The sequence below is a fragment of the Uloborus diversus genome, chromosome 6 (genome assembly GCF_026930045.1).
Source record: "Uloborus diversus isolate 005 chromosome 6, Udiv.v.3.1, whole genome shotgun sequence".
In the NCBI taxonomy this organism is placed as follows: Eukaryota; Metazoa; Arthropoda; class Arachnida; order Araneae; family Uloboridae; genus Uloborus; species Uloborus diversus.
The window spans coordinates 76005510-76027539 of NC_072736.1; the positions used below are offsets into that span (position 1 = coordinate 76005510).

General features: G+C 34.7%; 1 protein-coding gene across 1 annotated transcript in view; it reads left to right on the plus strand.

Annotated features, from left to right (window-relative positions):
- The first annotated feature begins 2511 nt into the window (after nt 1–2511).
- LOC129223909 (myosin-1-like) overlaps nt 2512–22030 on the plus strand; it is a 31551-nt gene continuing 12032 nt past the window's right edge. Inside the window, exons 1-2 of the mRNA XM_054858289.1 lie at nt 2512–3211; nt 14701–14896. Of these exons, the coding sequence (XP_054714264.1) occupies nt 2610–3211; nt 14701–14896 (798 nt within the window). The 5' untranslated portion in view covers nt 2512–2609. The remainder of the gene's footprint in view (nt 3212–14700; nt 14897–22030) is intronic.

Consider the following 22030-nt stretch of genomic DNA (forward strand, 5'->3'; position numbering starts at 1 on the left):
TTTCAACTTTCTGGGACATACCGTTTTTGAGTTATGCGAAATACATACACACATACGCACATACGCACATACATACGTACATACGGACGTCTCGAGAAAATTCGTTGTAATTAACTCGGGGGTCGTCAAAATGGATATTTCGGGTGTCTGTAGGTTCCTAGGCATATATCCACGTGTGGTTGGGTCGAAAAAAAAACTCAATATTCATTCGGGGGGTGAGAAAAATGGAAATTAAAGCCGATTTTTGAGTGAATTTTTTTTCGCGAATACAATACTTCCTTTTTTGAAAAAGGAAGTAAAAAGGAAGAATTGTATTCGCGAAAAAATTTTCACCCAAAAATCGGCTTTAATTTACATTTTGCTCACCCCCAAATGAATGTTGAGTTTTTTTTCAACCCGACCACATGTGGATATGTGCCTAGGAACGTACAGATACCCCAAATGTCCATTTTGACGATCCCCGAGTTAATTACAACAAGTTTTCTCGTGCCGTCTGTATGTTCGTATGTATGCGTATGTGCGTATGTGTGTATGTATGTCGCATAACTCCAGAACGGAATGTCCTATAAAGTTGAAATTCGGTAGGTAGACTCCTAGTGGGGTCTAGTTGTGCACCTTCCTTTTTGGTTGCATTCGGATGCTCCAAAGGGGGTCTTTGCCCCTTTTTGGGGGGAAATCATTGTTAATTTCGATGTTAAACTCAAGTGGTGTTATAATTTGGCGGATACTTGGCGATATATCGCCAGTCTTTTGGTCGCCGTTTTGTGGCCAACTTGGCGATTTTTTTTATTTATTTATTTATTTATTTTGAGCAATCTCATTGCTTATTGTTCTCACTTGACTGTTTTTGCGTCCTATGATTTTATTTTCCCCTTGCCTCCCTCTGCAGCACCACCGTTGACCCGACCTCACAATGCTGCTCCTCTATCGAAAACCGTCTCCAAGTTGCGTCCATATCCTACTCACACACGCATACATACACACACCTACACACATACACACACACCTACACACATATGCACACGCCTACAGAAATACACATACACATACTCATGCCTGCACACAAACACACGCCTACATACACACACAAACTCGTGATTGCGAAAAACATAATTTGAATTCCAGATGTCCAAATTCAAATTATTTCTTTTTCTTTTAATTTGGTTTCAATTTGGCCTCTGTTGGGGATATTTAGAGAGTAAACAATTGAATCATATTAAAACTGCCAATAATGAGAAAATGACATTAAATTGGATTAAAAGGAAGTCATGTGATGCACACATCAGCTCGTTTGTTAAAAGAAGTAAAAAAATGGAGAAGGCTGACAAAAAAGAAAAGAAAAGACTCGAAGTTCTTGACCTATCATATTAATCGGACGTCGGCGTCTCTAAAGTAGAGGTTGCACTGTAACTCCAAACTGCGCTGGATTTTCTTTGTAAACTGACGCCTTGTTTTTCCATATTTGGCAGTTGAAAGGTAACCATTTATGCCAACAAATAGAGTTATCTTTAAAATTAATGTTATTTTTAGCATCAAATATTGAGTGATCAAGAAGACTGCTTATTTATTTCACTTCGACCTCAGCCTGGCGTAAACGATTTCAATTTTTTTTTTTATTGGTGCGATCAGACACCTGACACTAGTAATTGAGTATCTGCTCCAATAGTAACTACACAACGTTGATTTTTATGTCAAAATTTCTATTACGTCATTGAAACAAAAAGGTAAACTTTCTTCTTTGATATCTAGTCACCATAAAGTTTTCCTTAAAATTTTGATCTATTAACATATCCAAGAGTTTGAAGAAGAAAAATCTCAACTAGTTTTCTAGTTACTTAAAGAATTTGATTTACTTGATCATGACATTTTTTTCTGCCTTTCATTGGTAATATATTTCTTCTCGTACGTTGGTTGAAAGAAATTTGGTGATAAATAAAGCCCAAAAATTCCATTAAACTGCACAAAATCAGCAAAATAAACTAATTAGGTTATCATTTAAAAAAATATTTGAGGAGACATCAATAAATAGGTAGTTTGAAACCAATTAACGTTACATTTGCATTATTTTTGTAATAAAAAACCAAATATCTCGGGAGAAAGCGTGCCACCTTCCCATTGCATTCCCCAGCACCCCCCACCCCACCCCTTCTCCCCGAATTTCAGCACTGCATCTACCTAGAAATCATTTTCATGCTTTCATTCTTGGCGTGAAAAAAAAGAAGAGAGAGAGAAACTTTTCAGAAAACAGTAAGATTGATTTTTAGTACACAAAAAACCCTTCATTGTTCGATGAACAACCAGTTACTCTGACTTCATGTAACTTGCAGGTCATGACACCATTCAAAGCAGAATCCTCTTGCGTGTGCCAAAGTGTGCGATAAGCCCAGAGACGTGGCGCTTGTGTGAAATGACAGTACAAAAATAAGGTATACTCCAAGAAAGAAAAGTGGGGGAAAAAAGAGGAGGAGGAGGGGGAAGAAAATTCCTGGCGAACGTCAAAGTGGAATATCGAGCCAACAAACACGATTCCCTCCTTCGCGCCTTAACGAGCCACTACTTGTCCCTCTTAGATTCTGAGTAGTGCTCGCGTTTTTATTCTATCTTCTACAATGGCTCCTAAAGGTGTTAGCAATTGGCGTAGGCCTTATACTTCTATCTATAATGACAACTATCGCTATGGCACTGGACTTTACTCGGACACTCTCACAGACATCGAAAAACGATATTCCGATTCTTTATCGAAAACTCAACTTCGATCCGATCGACCGGATCTTGCATTTACGACGTTTTCTGGCTCAAACCTAGCCTCATCTCCAAATCCTGCTGGAGAGTCAAACAGGGAATTGGCCCGACAGAGTTCCATGACCTCTTCGCCCATCAAGGACCTCGTGAGGAGTCCAACCTTCGAAAGCAAGCTCAACTCGGCGATGGCTTCGTCGTATGCACTTGATGACGAGGTCCAAGATGTCATCAACAGGCGGGAACAGAGGAAACAGCAAGCCATTTCCAGAGTTTTCGATGAATCTACGAAATCGAAAAGTAGGTCAGCGGAAGAGTCTAGCAGACCCAAGAGTCTGTATGACGATGCTTCTTTCTGGACCTTGCAGAAAACCACAGAACCTGAAATCGATAGTTCGAAACCTAAGCGCAAATTCGGAACCGGACATACTTCAACGAATGGACCCAGTTCTTCCCATTGGAGAGAAAAAAGGTATTTCCATGTCCTAACCTAAAGATAATGTGTGTAAAAGCATTACTAAGAGTTAAGATTATATAACACGGAAAATGTTTCGTTTATTTACAGAAATTTATGTTAAAATTAGAGCAAGAGAAGCTATAATCTGAACAATTTGGGAGTCAACCCGTCCCATACGTTAAAATTTTAGAAAAAGAGGAGGAAACATGAGTTCGTTGCGTTGCATATCTAACTCTATCTAACGCCCAAAAATCTTCGGTTCTCTTCACAACTGATCATTAGCGCAGCCGTAATTAAACTTCTGAAAAAAAACGAGGGGGGGGGGGGAAGCTTTGTAGTAATCAAAGACCGACAAAATTTGTAAAATCTTAGGTGCTAGGGGAAACTTTTAGACGTTAGACAAATTATTGCTCAGTGAATACATAGGAAAATTCAATGCAGCATGACTTCTGAAAGATTCTTGATCTAAAAGAACTAGTCACCAAGTTATTTCTTTTAGGCGACCTGGCTCGCGGGATTTGCCGGACCTAGATCCTAAAATTTCCTCTACGTATATAAATTACCATCTTAAGATTGCAATGGGGTTAAAAACCAAGGTTTCTGGGGGGCTGAAGCACCCCTTCCCCTAATCCCCGTCATACTGCAGACCAATTAAAAATTAATCTCGTATTGCAAGCAATTCAACAAGTTCCGCACGAACGAAAGGAAGCACAGGTGGAGGGAGGAAAGAGGGATTCGACTTAGTACTTCGTTGACAAATTGCCTAAAAAGTTCAGACAGTTATAAAACGAAGGTATATTTTTCGGTAAAAATTTTGTACCAGATGACCTTTAGCAGAAGAGAAGAGAAATTACCTCTAACATTGCCCCCAACAATAGTAAAACTCCTTGATCTAATTCTTTTTCAGATTCATGACATCATAGACTAGAAGAGAGTCCGGGATTTAACCGTATGTGACGAGATATTTATTGACCTTGTACTGTGAGAAAATTGGCAGTTTTTCTTTAAAGGTTGTAAACTCAGCAATAAGTTTAAATAAGTTCCAGGATCGAATGCAATGGGTGGTCTGGAAGGTCAGAATCCCACCCCTTTAAGTTACCAAACATTGCTTGTAGCTGCATTTGATAACTTATGTTTCGAAAAAAAAACCGATCCAAACACCCTATTTGATTCCAAAAATTGCACGTTGCTACTTCCGATAATAACCCCATCTAAAACTAGAAGCTGGACCCACTTTTGATAAGTTCACAGACCGCCAAATCTTAAGAACTAGCAATAGTCCGCGGATCATGAGCTAATACTGCCTTTGTAAAGCACCAGAGTCTTAAAAATTAACTTGATATATATTTTTTATTTAAAATTAATTGCTTAAAATGTGAATCTCTACTTAATGTAGCTTTTTTTTTTTTTTTTTTTTTTTTTTTTGCATGTTTTTCTGAATTTAATTGCTTTTTTTGGAGGGATAAGGGAGTAAATGAAACTTTTTAGTCATAATGCAGTCTCACTAGTAAAATAACACCTATTCCCAACTTTTGTTTTCGGAAATTCACAATGTCGCTGAAAAGTGTATCATTTAATGCACGACACCAAAAATATTTTTGTTGATATGTACAGTTATTAAAAATAAATTTAAAATAAAATGAGGAAATTTTACGGTTCTGTTTCGGGTTATTTGGGGATCTAAATGACAATTGCTGCTTTCACCCAGTCAACCACACATCTAGCCAGTGGACAACCATAATATTTTCTAGTCATAACATGTTCTTCCTGAAATTGCATAGAAGGGACTTACTGTTGCTAATTTGTTTAAGAAAGAACCTTTTGAGACAATATCTCTTCTAGTCATAACATTTTCTTCCTGAAATTGTTTTGAAGGGACTTACTGGTTGCTAATTTGTATAAGAAAGGACCTTTGAGAACAATATCTTCTAGTCATAATATTTTCTTTCTGAAATTGCATAGAAAGAACTTACTGTTTCTAATTTATATTCAAAAAATGCTTTTGAGAACTATTATAATTTTTTAAATACGAACTGATCATTTAATGAGGTGTATTTATTCACAGTCAGACCACCCTACCTTTTCTAATTAGGACTACTATTTCGAATTTCATTTCTCACAATTTCATTCTGGAATAATAATACTTTTAAAAATGCTCAGATTTTGCTTCTCAACGTCCGTATTAGAAACACACTTGGCATTATGTCATGAGAAGTCTAAATTTATGAAGTTGCCTTGTTTTCATAGCATTTATGCCGTCCAAATTTAAAATTGTGGATTAGAAAAATTATGTCGCAATAGAACAATATGTCAGAATCACTTAACAATCTCGTACGTTCTACCAATATTCTCTTGACGAGTAAAACGGTGTTTCGGTTTTTATCATTGAATTTTCTAGTTCTCTCTTGAAACGAAAAATATATCCTGAGTGCCTGAATTTTTTATTTTTCTGTGCTAATAGTTTCTAGTGCTATTGACTTGTTTTGAACCTCTCCCTAAGGGGGGGGGCGTCCACAAATGATGTCACGCTGTGACAGTTTGTGACTAGGGGACAGCAAGAAGTGTAACATCACATATTTTGGCGAATTAAAAACATTTTCACAGAAATATGTTAATCTAATATAGGGCGACATGCTAACAAGGGAAGAGAAAGGAGGTTCAATACATTGAAAAAAAGTGTGATGTCATTTATAGACAGTCCCTAATGTTAAAGAGTAATACTCTCAAAATAATCAAAGCATTTTTATTTATTTATTTATTTTTTTGAATAAAATAAAATCTATTCCAAATAAAATTTGTTTAAATTAAATCCGCCTTTAATACTAGGTTTTGTGCAGGAATCTTTTTAATCTGTAGGGTGCTATGATTTTTTTTTTAAATTATTATTTTCAAAATTGAACAAAAAATTGTTCAATTCAAAAAACCGAAACATGAGAGAGTGAGATATCCTGGAAGAGATCTTTTAAACTAAAATGACACATTGTTTGAGTGTGACTATTTCACAAATAGTTTTGTGAGGGGGAAAGGAAGAGAACGACAGACTGACGGACAGCCAAACACACCTGTCTGCTAATTTAAAACACTATTTTTAAGTTTTTATTTTTTGAATATTTATTAAATTTACTCTCACTTATTTGCTTGCTTATTTTTTATTTTTACTTACCTTACGGATTTATGCTTGTAAGACGATCTCTTTTATTTATTTATTTTTATCATTATTCATTTATTTATTTATTTATTTTTATTATTTATTTATTTATTTATTTATTTTCATTTTTACGACTAAATAAGCTTTAAAAGGCTGGAAATAAATCCCAAAATAAAACATGAAAACTTCCTCAAAATTTACAATAAAAAATCTAACCGAATAAAATAGTAATAGCATTTTTCAGGAGTTTATTGTTCAGATTTAAAATATGTTACCTTTTATGCATTATACTGCTCCTTTAGAAACACTTTCTCTGTTATATATATATATATATATATATATATATATATATATATATATATATATATATATATATATATATATATATATATATATATATATATATCTTTACCTTTATCTTTACTAATAATAAAGCTGAAAGTCTGTGTCTCCGGATCTCTGTCTCTCTGGATGTCTGTTACGCGCATAGCGCCTAGACCGTTCGGCCGATTTTCATGAAATTTGGCCCAGAATTATAGTTTGTAGCATAGGGGTAAGCACCCCGAAGCGATTTTTCGAAAATTCGATTTTGTTCTCTTTCTATTCCAACTTTAAGAACATTTTACAGAGCAAATTATCATTCCGTGGACGAGCAAATTACCATAATGTGGGCGAGCAAATTACCAAAACGTGAACGAGCAAATTAACATAGCATATTGGCGAGAAATTCATCATCCATTATTTGTAAATATACAGTCGAACCAAATGATCCTTAAATTTTCTATTACGGGCAAAGCCGCGAGAGTACCGCTAGTGTTTAATATGATACTTCAAATGTATTTCAATTCATTGTTAAGAAATAATCATATGTAAAGAAAAACATATTTTAAGCTTTTTTTTTCACACTTTACTAGCTAAAGCGAAGCAATATAATGTAGCAGAGTAAATAAATATACCCTACTTATTCGAACCACAAAACAGTAAGTATATTCGGAGGTTGAAAGAAGCCAAGAAACAGACGAAGAGCTGGAAAAGTACCACCCGAGTTCGACTGCCATAAATACTACTTTCTCGACCGCTCTGTGAGTCGGTTTGGGGTCAAAATGTCGCCACCGAAATGTCGCGGGACAAAATGTCGCGGCCAAAATGTCGCCGGACCAAAATGTCGCCTGTCCAAAATGTCGACGGTCCAAAATGTCGCCGGCCCAAAATGTCGCCGGGCCAAAATGTCGCCGGGCCGAAATGTCGCCGGTCCAAAATGTCGCCGGTCCAAAATGTCGCCGGGCCGAAATGTCGCCGGTCCAAAATGTCGCCGGTCCAAAATGTCGCCGGTCCAAAATGTCGCCGGTCCAAAATGTCGCCGGGCCAAAATGTCGCCGGTCCAAAATGTCGCCGGGCCAAAATATTGCCGATCCAAAATGTCGCCGGGGCAAAATGTCGCCTGTCCAAAATGTCGCCGGGCCAAAATATTGCCGATCCAAAATGTCGCCGGGCTAAAACGTCGCCTGTCCAAAATGTCGCCGGGCCAAAATGTTGTAGGTTCAAAATTCGTTTATTCAGTTGGTGAGAAATATTTAAATGTACAAAAATGATGTTTAACACCAAATTTGCAGAATAAATGGTTACTGCCTTTAATGAATGTCTCCGTTAAAAATGGGACTGGACTAACTGAGTTTCATGATAAATTCTAAAAAGATTATTCCGTTTTGATTCGCAACTCTCGGCTGTTTTTCAGCAAACAAATAGAATACAAGCGTTACGTTATCTTATTTCTTGTGACTCGCTATCTACCAACTGTAAAACGTTCTGACGGCGTTCAGTTCTGACGTTCGCTAAATTATTTTAAACTTTTCTTCAAGAATAGTGTGCGTTTGTATGTGACCGATTTTTCGGGACATTCTACGTCAAAACCTGTAGTAAGAATTCGAACGATACCCGCAAGTAACCATATATGATTTAGGGCTGCGTGGTTTTTTGCGTCAATTCGTTCAAGATAGTGGAGTAACTGAACATTTTCATCGATATGCGTGACTGTCATTGCTCAAAAAATGATGAACGGAATCAAATAAAATGTTAGGAAGCAGCAGGGGGACAGATTTTGGGCTGCATAACACCAGAGGGTGGAGCAATCGAATGTTTTTTCCTTTCTTTTTTATTATCTGTGATTGATATATTTCAAAAAGTAATACAGTAGACCCTCGTTTTCAGCGGGTTTATTTTACGCGGTTTCGATTATACGCGGTTGAAGATTTGACACCTTTATTTTATTTACGCAGATGAGTTTCGGTTTTACACAGATGCGGCAATGCAAACAGGTAACATTTTCCTCTCTTTCAAAACCCAAGCTCCTAAAGATTGCAGATTACACGTAACTAACTGCATTTTGGCGTGCTAATAATCGAACTTGGGTCCTTGGAGACATTTTATGCGATTGGTTCCAGAGCTTTTTCCATCAGAAGTAAAGTGATTAAACTCACACAGTTCAGAACTCACTGGAAGAAGAGCTTTTAGGAGTGACAAAGGAGGTCAAAACCAACGCGGATACCGACTCCGGTGACACACAACCAAAAACGCTCACATTGAAAATTTTCGAACCATCCGTAGACAATAGGAATGATCTTTCTGATTTGTTAGTAAAAGAAGATTCTATCATGGAAATGACGCAAGTGATCATGGATGAGTTAATGCTAAGCAAAGAATTGGAGGAAAAATTCTTAATGACTACCAAAAAACTATCATAGTCAGCTCTTCTTCATAAACAGAACACGAAATTAGTTTGTTTTCTTTATGCATATTGTGCATAAAAATTGATATAAGTACACATTAAGCTTATTATACAATTAGTCATCACTAGAATGAAGTAATTTTTTTAATCTACGGAACCTAATTCCTATTTTGACAATAATATTAAGTCTCAATTTACGCGGTTTTGATTTACGCAGCATTTCCGTGGAACATAACCCCCGCGTAAAACGAGGATCTACTGTACAAGGGTTAAGACAAAATTTGGTCTACAGGTATATCTTAAAGGGCGAGTTGTTCATTTATTTTTGGCTTCAGTCATCCCAAAAGGATGGATCACAGAATAATTTTTATCGTTTTATGTGACTGCTATATCTCAAGAAGTAATGCGAGGATTCATGCAAAAATGTAGTATACAAGTGAAATTAAACGAAAACAAGCCTTATTTTCGTTCTAAGTTGAGTTTCGTAATCGTTTACGTGAGTCAGTGTAATTAAATAAACAATGAAAAATATACTAAATTTATATATGAGAGGTTGAGCATGATATCAATAAAATCTAAATTAGCCGTGTATTCCTCTCATTTTTGTAGCACTTTAACTAGCGTGAGTGTTAAATAAAAACTGAGTTTGCATTCTTATGTAATTTGCGTAGTAAAAATTCACTAATCAAAACAGCAATTTTTTCTGAGAGAGAAAAACTTATTTGTTTATTATTATTATTATCAATATTCTTTTCTTTCTGAATTACCAAGCTATATTGAGCTGGAACTATTACTTTTTGAAACTCATTTTAAAAATAAGTCTAGGTCAAAATTGATCTGAATAATCTCATTGATATCAGTTATTTCACCCTACATTATGAAATTTTTTCTTTTCTATTTAAAATTGGAAAATGTGATTAGCTGACAAGCGCTATTTCGCATGCATGAAAGTATCCTCTTGAAAACCTTCAATAAAATAGCTGTTCTGAAATTGTCCCTTGATGTTCTATCGAATATATAAATTTCATGAATAATGAGAATTGAAAATATTTGTCATCGCGTAGAGTCGTTTTTCAAAAATCTGAGTGAAAGACACCTGTTTTAGCAGTTACGGGTTTCATTGATTTCAAAAGATTTGACGGTGAACATTTCGACGTAATTTCAGAATTTTACTCATAAGAGATGGGAGTTCCCACGGCAGTATTGATCTTACTTTAACCAACGTATATCTCACTGAAAACATAGTTTTTTTTTTTCTTTACAGTTCTTAGGGTAATGTTGATAAATCTATGAGAAAATTAAATTTCATTAAGATACTTTTCTACTTTATTTCCACCCTGGCCCGTGATTTCGAATTTTTCCAGTGAAAGGGGAGAGGGAGGATAACGGGCGTATGTATAACCAATGCAAATTTCATAGGATTGCTATAAAAACCACTCCCACTTGTGTATAAAAAAAATTCAAAGTCGAGGGCCATTCCGCCTGATCCCCTAAATGACTGACCTGTCGCTACCGTAATAATATGCTAGAGTGAAGGAGTTATTTGTTTTTACTTCATTACGCCAAAAAATACAAACCGCCTATTCTCTTGCCATATTCAAATTGCGCCTCACTATTCTTTCATTCGCGTTTAGAACAGTTTAGTTTTACTTACATACCAATTTTTTGTCTGAATCCTTGCGTTACATCTTGATCCTTTATGTTACATCTTGAGTATTATTATTAATCAGATTAAACGAGAAAGAGAATTCCGCTGGAAAGCATCGACGTACATTTAAATTTTTCGTACAAATTGAACTAGCGAATTTTAGGCCGGCGACATTTTGGACCGGCGACGTTTTGGACCGGCGACATTTTGGACCGGCGACATTTTGGACTGGCGACATTTTGGGCCGGCGACATTTTGGGCCGGCGACATTGTGGACCGGCGACATTTTGGACCGGCGACATTTTGTACTGGCGACATTTTGGACCGGCGACATTTTGGACTGGCGACATTTCGGGCCGGCGACATTGTGGACCGGCGACATTTTGGACTAGCGACATTTTGGACTAGCGACATTTTGGGCCGGCGACATTTTGGCCGCGACATTTTGGGCGTATACCCTGTGGGTCACAGAAAACGTTTTTGGAACAGACTTGGAATGTACTTTAATCACAAACACGCGTTTAGAAGAAATTTTTTAGCCTTTAGAAGCACATAATTAATTTGTAGCATATGGAGGCATGTCAGCTGCGCTCTTTATCTTAAAACTGTTGATAGCGGTTAGGGTTAAAGAATTTTTAGTACATTGGGGAAAAAATTCATAGAGCAATTCGTCGTGTCATTAAATTATAAGAAGAGTTCCTAAAAATAATTTTAAAGTGGAAATTATAAAGCATAAAGCATTCCACCATTGATCAAAAGTTCTTCGCTTAATGAGCTGGAAAATTGTGAGGGGATAGAACCGTATAGATGGCAATGTGCTGGCAACCAGCCGAGACTTAATGATCTTGACAAGCTTCTCGGCAGTAAAAACATCAAAGAATCAAAGCCGGTTTCAAACTTCATCAGAAGAAATAACAATAACAATTGTGAATTGTGACAGCATAAGCAAGATAAACAGATCTTGAACGCTTGAATATTCGCTCAGAAGTCAAACCACCTGAGCTCATCATTCAAAACAGATTTTTAACGACGGAATGTATGACATTCGGATGGAACGAAAGAGCAGCAAAATTATTGCATCTTTGTCAATTTAAGTGGAATTGCATAGAGCTCTTTTCTAGAATTCAATGTACAGGATTAGCATAAAACAGAATATCCCGGTTTTGAAAGTTTATATTTCATAAACTATTACACTTAGCACTATAAATGATACATAAAAATAAAGATAAACTGTCAAAGTTTTTTTATATACGTAACTACTTAAGTACGCACGTTCCGTAATAGCGCAGTCAGAAATTCCTTCTGGAAGAGTGTTTTTGGTCACAACAGTCCTTACACGCGTATCAACTACTGTATTAGGATTGGAAACAATGTTAAAACCAAGACCATTGATGGGTGTGGGGTTTACCCCCAAACCCCCCACTTCACTGCGCCACTGACGTTCCACAACGATGGATTGGCCGAGCAGGTGATGATGATTTATCCTTTACGCGTTGCCCAGCCAGATGCACCCCCAACCCCCAGGTTCCGTTAAAGACTGTTTATACACCACCATTGCCTACATTGCAAGAACTGAAAGATCGCGTGTGTGTAGCATTACGAAAAATTGACAGTGAAACACTCCAAAATGTATGTTATAGATGTGTGTTGCGTGGCGAAAGGCGCACACATCTAACATTTGTGAGTGAAAAAAAAACTTTTAGTTTATCTTTATTTTTATGCATGATTTATAATGCTAAATGTAATAGTTTATGAAATATAATTTTTTATTTCTTATTCTTTTATGATAACCCTGTATTATACTATGTTTCAGCTTCTTTTTTTTTTTTTTTTTTTTTTTTTTTTTTTGTAGTCTATGTTCTTTAACTTTTTTGAGTTTCTGTGAGTGAAAAGGTCTCATCATCTGGCAATTATTAAAATAAATAATAACAATAACAATAATAATTTATTAACAATAATAGGAGGAAGAGCACTGATGACGGTAATGATGTTGATACAATGATAATAATAATAATAATATTAACAGCAAAAGAGAGTGATAAAGACGAAGATGATAAAAATAGAAAGAATAATAATGACACCAACAGCATTTACTTGTGAATTCTTGCATGTTAGTGTGAATAGTACACGCTCATATAGTTATTCGCTAAGTATTGAAAATATCAACAATCCAGATGTTGCGTGTGGAAAAAGTTTTATGTTCTCATCAGTTGGGGTCATTTAACTGTAGAACATCATCTCTCTCGTGTTTTTAAGAATGATATCACTAGTGCATTAAACGTTTACCTTTGTGTGAAAACAATTAATGACAAAGCTATTATAGCACAAATTTCAAAAAAAGAAAAAGGAGGGGGGGGGATACTTGTGCTTTGTACTGTAAGAAAGCCATTCACTAATACCTAAAGTAGAGGTTCTCGAACTGAGTGCCGTAGGAAGAGGCGAGAGGTGCCGCGAAGTGTCCAATATAGATGTTGGGTGAGTTTTCCAAATAAGGCAAATAAGGTCATACAGACCAAAAGAGCCATCGCCCTTTTTTTTTTCCTTGATGTAGCATAGTAAAAATTCATTAGATCGTGACTTCATCGATCACGAAGAAGAATTCATCAAAGTAAACATGCAATTTTTGGTAATGCTTTAATGTGGTTTATCAAATGTGGTATAATATATATTTATTGCTATTAAAGACTTTCAATTCGTGTTAGTTTCACAGTACTTTTTGGCGTTATTGTCTTCAGTTCTGCGTGAAGTGATCTTTGCTCAGTTTTATCTTTATAAGGGTCTTTGTTCCTAATTAGGTCAAACCGTTTTTCTTTGGTAAAACTGCTGAAAAGCATAACTGAAATTTAAATTTTCACTTGGCTTTATTTTTTTCTCAGTTTTTATGAGTAACGTGATGAATATGCCAATGCCGCAGCTATTCAACTATAAGGGAGTGAGATATTAGCTTTTGAACCTTAAGGTAGCCTTATTTGGCACACTTATGCAATTAACTCAAAAAAATAAGGGTGTCGTGAGAAAATTCTAATTTTTCAAAGGGTGCCGCGAGTCGGGAAAAATTGAGAACCCCTGACCTAAAGTTATGAGATTCAGGATGTAAGGATGCTATTCCTTCACATTAGTTACGTCCGGCACTTACATTTTTATGCTTAGATAAAAGGTTTCTTCGAAACTCTGAAACATGTGTATAACGCAATAATACAGCAAACGAAAGTTCTGGTATATAAATCTGTAATTTGACAAACAGTTACCCGTGGGTCAGAAACTTGCATGTTAATCCAAAAATAGGAAAAACTGTTAAAAACCCGCGAGAGAAAAACCTTGAAATCCATATTTGGACCAATCAGAGAAAGTGATTTTTGTATGAAACAATGCTAACATAAAATAAAAGTACTGTTAAAATAAAGGAATGTAATAACCTTTGTAAAATCAAAAAGATTCCAACTGTTGGGACATATGGACAAAATGGTTGATAACCAATGCACAAAATCAATTTTTATAGTTCAAAGCCGAGGTCAATGAAAGCGAGGAAGATGAGAAGATAAGAGTCCTACGAAGAGATAATTTAAAGAGATTGAAAAGGGCCTAAAAAGCATGAAAATAACAAATTGGAGTACTAAAGCACGAGACAGATTTCTTTGAAATAGGGTTGCAAGGGAGTTCATGGTCCAGTATGGACTGTAGCGCCAAAGAGTTAACTTTAAATTTTCTTATTCACCAGACTATATTCGACTCTCGGGTCTCGGCCAAACACCTGAATCGCAGATTGAAGCCTTCTTATTAGTCAAAGAAAGCTTCGACCGGTGGTTTGTTTGCTTGACCGAGGTTCAAATTGCTGGACGTTCGAGTTTTATACGTTGTTATTTTCATGCGCCGAAATGTTGTTTGCCATGAGAAATTTCGGTAGAAGACATTTAACTGCATAGTATTGTTTTCTTTTGACTTATTGTTGCATGTTGCACAACTGAGTATAACTACTGTTTCAGTCGCGAACTCCAGGACCAAGTGGATACCCTTGACAAATCCATGTCCGACGTGAGCAGCAAACTCCGAAATGAACTGTCCACCCTCAAGTCCAGGTACCACACTGAAATCAACGATCTCAGCAGTTCCGTAGAAAACACTGGCCAGCAAGCCAGTGAACTACAGAAGGTCTGCAAAAGACAAGCCAATCAGTTATTGGTAAGTCCAGTTCGTAATGTCAACTTTATGAAAAAAAAAAGAAAAGATACAGATATACTGAGAAAGGTTTTAAAGCTTTTATGGTTGATGCAAATTAGCTGGAGCCCAGTGAATGGTATACTTATCAAGTGCTGCAGCTAGAAATTTTAAAAAAAGGAAAGAAAGAAATAGCTGGAACTTGTGGACTAGAACTGGAGGAAGTTATCTACGAAAATGGTTTGTTATTAAACACCTCGCATCCTTTTCCAGCTATCAAGCAGTATATATTAGGCACGCAGTTAAGAATAATCCGTTCTTTAATGAATTTAATACTCTACCTGCCCCTACAAATTTTCTACTGTTTAGTTAGACACACAAGTTTTTTGGGAAAGGTACTGCTGAAGCTCTTTTAACTATCCAATCTAGACTGCAGTTCGGATTTGGAACAAATTTGTAGGTAATATACTTTTCGTTAAAAAAAAAAAAGCTCTTTTGCTTCTTTTTTTGTCAAGTTATTTCAAATGACATCATCAGGCTTACATTCATGTCATCATCAGGGTTATACTGCCACTTGATACTGTTTAGCTGTCGGACAAATCATGCATACAGAGATGTGAAAATTATCAGAATAATTGTGAAATTTATAGCAAATCCTTGTTATATCAAAGAAATATTACTTTATTTTTAAAATGTTGATACATTTAATATTGAGGAGGCATCCTCTTATTTTTTTTAATAAAGATTAGATCCGTCTTGGCATTCTTTTTATAAGTTTTTGGCAAATAATTTGTATTTCCTCGTCATGGTGCCAAATTTAAATGAGTCCTTCTGTGAGACAATGCTTGTATTTAAAGTTCTATTTCTTTAATTTTTCTTTGCAATAGTTCAGGAATTCTCTATTAGGCTCATATTTGGACTGTTTCCTTGCCGTGAAAGTGTTTTTACATATTTTTTTGAATTCAAAATTTCGGTCACAGATAAAGCTTCAAGACACAGAACTCCATCATACATGAATATGAAGTCTCCATTTGGACCAAACTTTTAACTGTATAACCTTTGTTCAAGCACTTTTTCATGCTGACATTTGGTCCTCATGCCTTCTACAATGCTTAAACATCCAGCATCCTGAGCAGAAATTACGCTCCAATCCATAACTTGGGTGGGGTGTGTAACGAAACTCAAGGAAAAACTTTACTGGTACTTCTCCAGATATACTGACTGCTATCTTTTGGTATTTTAAGCATTGATTTATTATCAGAAAACTATACCTAAAAGGTAAAAATTACCTTAGTGCATGTAATTTGTTATGAAATATTCTCATGAAGAAAGTTTTAGCCACATTTATAAATGGTTCTGAATCTTTAGTCAATATGCAATAAATGTAATTTTAGAAAAAAGACTGAACAACTTGAACTTGACTGAACAACTGAAGGAAAATTAATATTTTTCACCTTGCTCCAATTACTAGTAAATAGTTTATGCACAATTTTTGCTTAAGCAAGTCTTTTTGCAACATCAATTTGATTTTAGCCCTCTTAACGAGGATAACGAGCACCGAGTTCAACTGAGTTGAGATGAGTTTTCTACGAATAGAAGAATCACATAAATTTACTCCATATACTTATAGAGATATTTTTAGTTCATGATCAGTTGTTTTTCTGTTAGTTTTGGCAATATGAATTAATTTCATTTCTGTTTTTGCAGTAAATTTACTTTTCTACTGCGTTTTCCTACTCTGGAATTTATATATTTACATTTGAAATTCAAAGATCTTTTTATTCTGCACACAGATGCTTGGAGAATTTTTAATTTTTAGCGATTTCTTGTTATGTATAGTGATTTTCACGGAAAAGAAACTCTTTATTGCAGCTAGTTTTCAAGAAGAAATATCACTTTTTTCGCTCATGATCATGCAATAGTTCTTTAACAAAAGAAAAAATAACTGCCGACTATAAACTAATTAAAGCTGCGAAAAAGATTGCACTAAGAATAAAATAATACTGATGCCAACTCAAGGAAAGAATATAAAATACAAGCACAGCGAGCTGACAGTTTTCAAATTTTACTAGTTGCATGCCTGGCGTTGCACGGTCTACTTAAAAAATGAAAGAGATGTCCAATTGATGCGTTTGTATTACTCTGACATCAGTTTCTAAAGCGCTAAGGAGTAAATAAATACGCGTAATGCAAGGTTTGCTAAACACCGGTAGAGCATATTTTTGGCAAAAATCTCTTTAACGTTAATCATAGTTATCAATGATACAAGTTATGAATTTTTTCAATTAGCACAAAAGATGAAAATATATGCATTATCAACTATAATCTGTGCTCATGTTAAAATGAATTACATCTGATAGACTATATCTGAAATATTTATGTACAATTACAATCAGCTTTTTACATAAAATGACACATACTTTTTGGTTGATTACGTAAAACTAAAGCACCAAGACTTAACAAATACCAATAAACATTAATTTAATACCAAGTCATCAGTTTCCAATTTAGCTAGTTAAAATCCTTAAAAACAATATTTTTTGTTCAACTCTGTTTCACTTAAAGAAATCCAAACAATCTTAATTTAACATGTTCTTTTAACGATACAAACTGTATTTCAAAAATAGAAACAGGAAAAAGAGAGTTATTACAGTTCGAAAACTCACTCATGTGACGGGAAAAAGTCCACCAAAATAAACATAATTAGTCGCACATCCAAAATGTACCAAAATATGAGGTCAGTGAATGATAAACTTACACTGCAATCAATAAACATAGCTAAAGAAACAACTTTCATATGCTGAAAAGAATTCGCAACTCCAACGAACTATAGGGGGCACTGAAGTCACTGCCTAATGGCGGAATTGAAAACTAAAACAAACGCACATGGTAACGAAGAAAATGCTAAAAGTGTTGTGATTTTTGTTCGTACGTATGATTGTTTCGCTTTATTCTTTTTAAATTAATTTTCAAAGTCTTGTTGATATTCTGACCCACGTAGAAAGAAATGAGAATTCAAGAAGCATTACTAAACGTCAAACATTAATGCAAAGTACGTAGTTCGTAGCTCTAAGCAGCCATTTTCACGATGTTGAATTCGATATTTATCAATTCTTGATAAAACTAAATAATAATTGTGGCCTGACAAGAATAACAATTAATGCTAGAAAATTTAATATGACATTACAAATTATTACCAAAAGAAGATGATACTTCTTTGCTTTGCTTTGGCTAGCGCTTGTTTTCCATTTGTAGCTGAGTTATTTCTCTTGAATTCCCGAATCGGTTAATTTAAAAATTTTCTGTTTCGATTTTTCTAATTTCTGAGTTACGATTTAATTGTGTCATGTTATGCAAATCATCAACAAAATTCTCACGGATATATGGTGGTAGTTTTCTTTTCAGTTGATTGACAATTATTTCTTTTTACTTATCGAATTCTGTAATCTTACTACCATTTTATTCCACTCATGATAAAATTTGAAAATGGTTTAACTAAAAACGCGAAATCTCGCCAAGGCTACTTTGCTCGCACAATGCCAAAATTATAACCCTAAACAAATTTGGCGATACCTTTCAGCTGAGAATAAAAGGAATAAAGTAAATTCTTTCTCGGTTATTCATTTTGTTCTACGATAATATATTCAAGAAAATATTTTGCATACTGTCCATTCCAACTAAATGCTGCTGTAAAATATGGCAAGTTTAATTAATTTAAGATCAAAAAAACTCCCATATTCTTACAAATTCATACAAAACAATAAAAATTTTTACCTTGTATAACGTTATCCAAGTTTGTTAATCCAGAATTTTCGCTTTCACCTATTATTAAGGAAATAATGAAAACTAACATTATTTTGAGGAGCTCGAGAATACTACTAAGGGACGAATTAATTTCTGTAGCTGAAAGCAAACTAAGACACATCGATTGCGTTAATAAATACTCAGAACAAACTGCCTGTGTTTTACGTCAACAGACACACATGGAACGCAACGTGGCAAAGTTTTAGTTGCATTCGCAGTTTTATAAATCACCGCAAGGTAGCGTATTCGAGCGCTGGAGTTCCGAATTAAGAACGTTGAATGTAAAAAATTAAAAAAAATGACAGATGATAAAATAAAGGCTATGTCCGAATAAAGCAACCAATTTTAAACTAATTTAAAATTAAATTCTAGATGTAGGCTGTGGGACGAAGGCATAAAAGATGCTTAAAAACATGGTTTCGTTTGCCAACTTCGGGGACTACGAAAAGTGATATTTTTCTGAATCCTTAGTGTCTACAGATGAAAAAAAACCTAATGTTCACAAAAAAATAGTGTCTCATAATTTTTTTACAAACCATTAAAGATACACGAAAAGGAGTGAAAGTGACAAGCAAGAAGCAGACAAATTTTAAATACATAAAAAATATTATACGTGTACATTTAAAATATTATGCATGTACGTTAAAAACATTATGTATGTACATCAAAAAATAGTTTTTTTCAAGAAGCAAACTCTTCATTCTGAAGTATCATCGTCAGAATCACTGAATTCATTTATCCTGTTTTTGCGTATGGAGTTATTTTCCTCCTGAGAGTTTATACAGCTACAGTCACTAGAGGAAAATTATGTGCATGAACAATTTTACGTCTTGCATGTACTACATCTCTTCGAGGAACACCGAGTTTTCGGGCATGTACAGGAGACTAGTTTTTGAACATTATCTGATGCAATGGAAATAGTGCTAAAATGTATTTCAATACTTCCCGCATTTATAGTCCATCCAATGTTCTGATGAACTGGGGAGCATTGATTAAATCAGTGGTGCTCAACCTACAGCCCGCGGATCAAATGATGACCCATGTGCCCCGTCGTTGTATTCAGTGTTAAAAAACGAAAAATATATTCTAAAACCTTCCAAAATTACTCGTAATCTTCTTTCGGTGTTATGAATTTTGAAGTCAAGTAGTCATAAATTGATTTCTGAAACACAGATGCAATAAAATAAGCATGTAGTAATTAAGACAGCAATTTTGGTTTGTAATTGTCTTTTGTTTCCCTTGTTTTCCCATGCTATCTAGAAAACTTAAATCATATAAATAAATTTGATATTTGTTCTGGTCCACGAAATTCCTATTAATGTGAGTTGTCGCCCGCAGGTAAAAAAAAAAAGGTTATTCACCACTGGATTAAATTATTCAAGCATCAGCAATGAATATTTGCTTGAAAGTTAGTGTACAAACGAGGGTATAGGGTAAGAGTCACAGTTCGGGATTGGTTCTTTTTCACTCCAGCTCCGCAGCCCTGGTAAAAAACATTTGCGCTTTAAATTCATTTCATTTTGATTCAGTCATATTAATCTTTGACTTTCATCAATGATAAGTCTATGAGATATGATATTTCTACATTTATTAATAACTTTCATTTTTATTTCTGGTCACCAAAAATTGAGAATGTATTCAGAATCTACTCCATTTTGTCAATTTTTGGTGACATAAAATAATTTTTCGCGTTGTCGTTAATGTTAAAAATTTCACTGTCGAAATTTTGCCTTTAAATGGCTAATTAAAAATTTTTTTGTAAAAATATTCTCATCAAGAGCTTATTCCAACAAAGTTTTTCTTAAACAAATCCGTCTTTAAGTTCGCATTTTATATTTGCCTTAAATTTTCCCGCAAGCGCTAATATAAAGTGCTTTGAACTGTTCAAAATTGAGCGAAAAAATATTCAAATCAAAAAATGAAATACCGAAATGAGGTGTCATCGGGAAGATCTTTAAAAAAAAAAAAAAAATGACTTCCTTTTACTCCAATTTAATGTAATTTTCCCATTATTGGCAATTTTAATGTGATTCAGTAGTTTACTCTCTGAATATCACCAACAGTGGCGAAAGAAACCAGATTTTTAAAAAAAATCGCCAAATTTGTAAACTTGGCGACCAAAAGACTGGCGATATATATTGCCAAGTGTCCTCCAAATTATAACACCACTTGAGTTTAACATCGAAATTAGCAATGATTTCCTCCAAAAAAGTGGCAAAAGACCCCCTTTAGAAACACCCGAATGCAACCAAAAGGGAAGGTGCACAACTAGACCCCACTAGGAGTCTACGTACCAAAGTTCAACTTTCTAGAACATACCGATCTTGAGTTATGCGACATACATACGCACATACATACGTACGTACGGACGTCACGAGAAAACTCGCTGTAATAAACTCGGGAATCGTCAAAATGGATATTTCGTGTGTCTAGGCACTTATCCACGTGAGGTCGAGTCGAAAAAATAAACTCAACATTCTTTCAGGGCTGAGCAAAATGGAAATTGCGGTAGTTTTTGAGTGAATTTTTTTTTTCGCGAATACAATACTTCCTTTTTTGTAAAAGGAAGTAAAAAAGTTTGTTTGAATCGAACGATTTGTTAATTTTGGGGGGGGGAGCACATAGGTCGACCGACAGACACATATTTTCCCCATCCCAAACCCCTACTTTTGAATTTGATATTTATTTAATTATTTTATCTTTTTTTTTTTTTTTTTGACTTAATGTCCTTTTTTATTTTATATTACTTTGACGAGAAAGTAGGCTAAAAAGGAGCTCAAAATATCATCTGTAATCAAAAAGCAACATTATTAAAAAAGGAAAAGATTAAAACATCGTGATATGAAATATACTTTTTAGTTTTCAATTTAACATCTGCTAATGCTTAATTTTATAATATTTTTTAAACATCGATGGCATCTGTTAGAGTTGTTTATGTTCTTAAGATTTTGTAGGTCAATTATTGCTATTCGGTGATTCATTAATATCTTTTTTGTGAAGTAAAGTGCCTTCTAATTTTTTGTACTTAACAATGTCTATGTGCTCTGGCTCTAGTGTAGTAAACGAAATCTTGAGATGAAGATCATTCAGATCTGCGGATTGATACAATTTTTGATTTCCTTTTAGTTACAAAATTACTAAGCGAAAGTAAGTAATTTAAAACGTATTAATATATTTTGCAACGAAAAATTGAGCAAAACAGTAAAATTTCGGTTGCAAACTGTTTATTAAATTTTTAGATTATAAATATTGTGTTTAATAGCGCCATCTAGAGACAAATTTTTTTGTGTAAGTGCTAACAGTCCATGGAACATAGTTCCTATTTCAATTACTAATTAAAACTTAATGAGACAA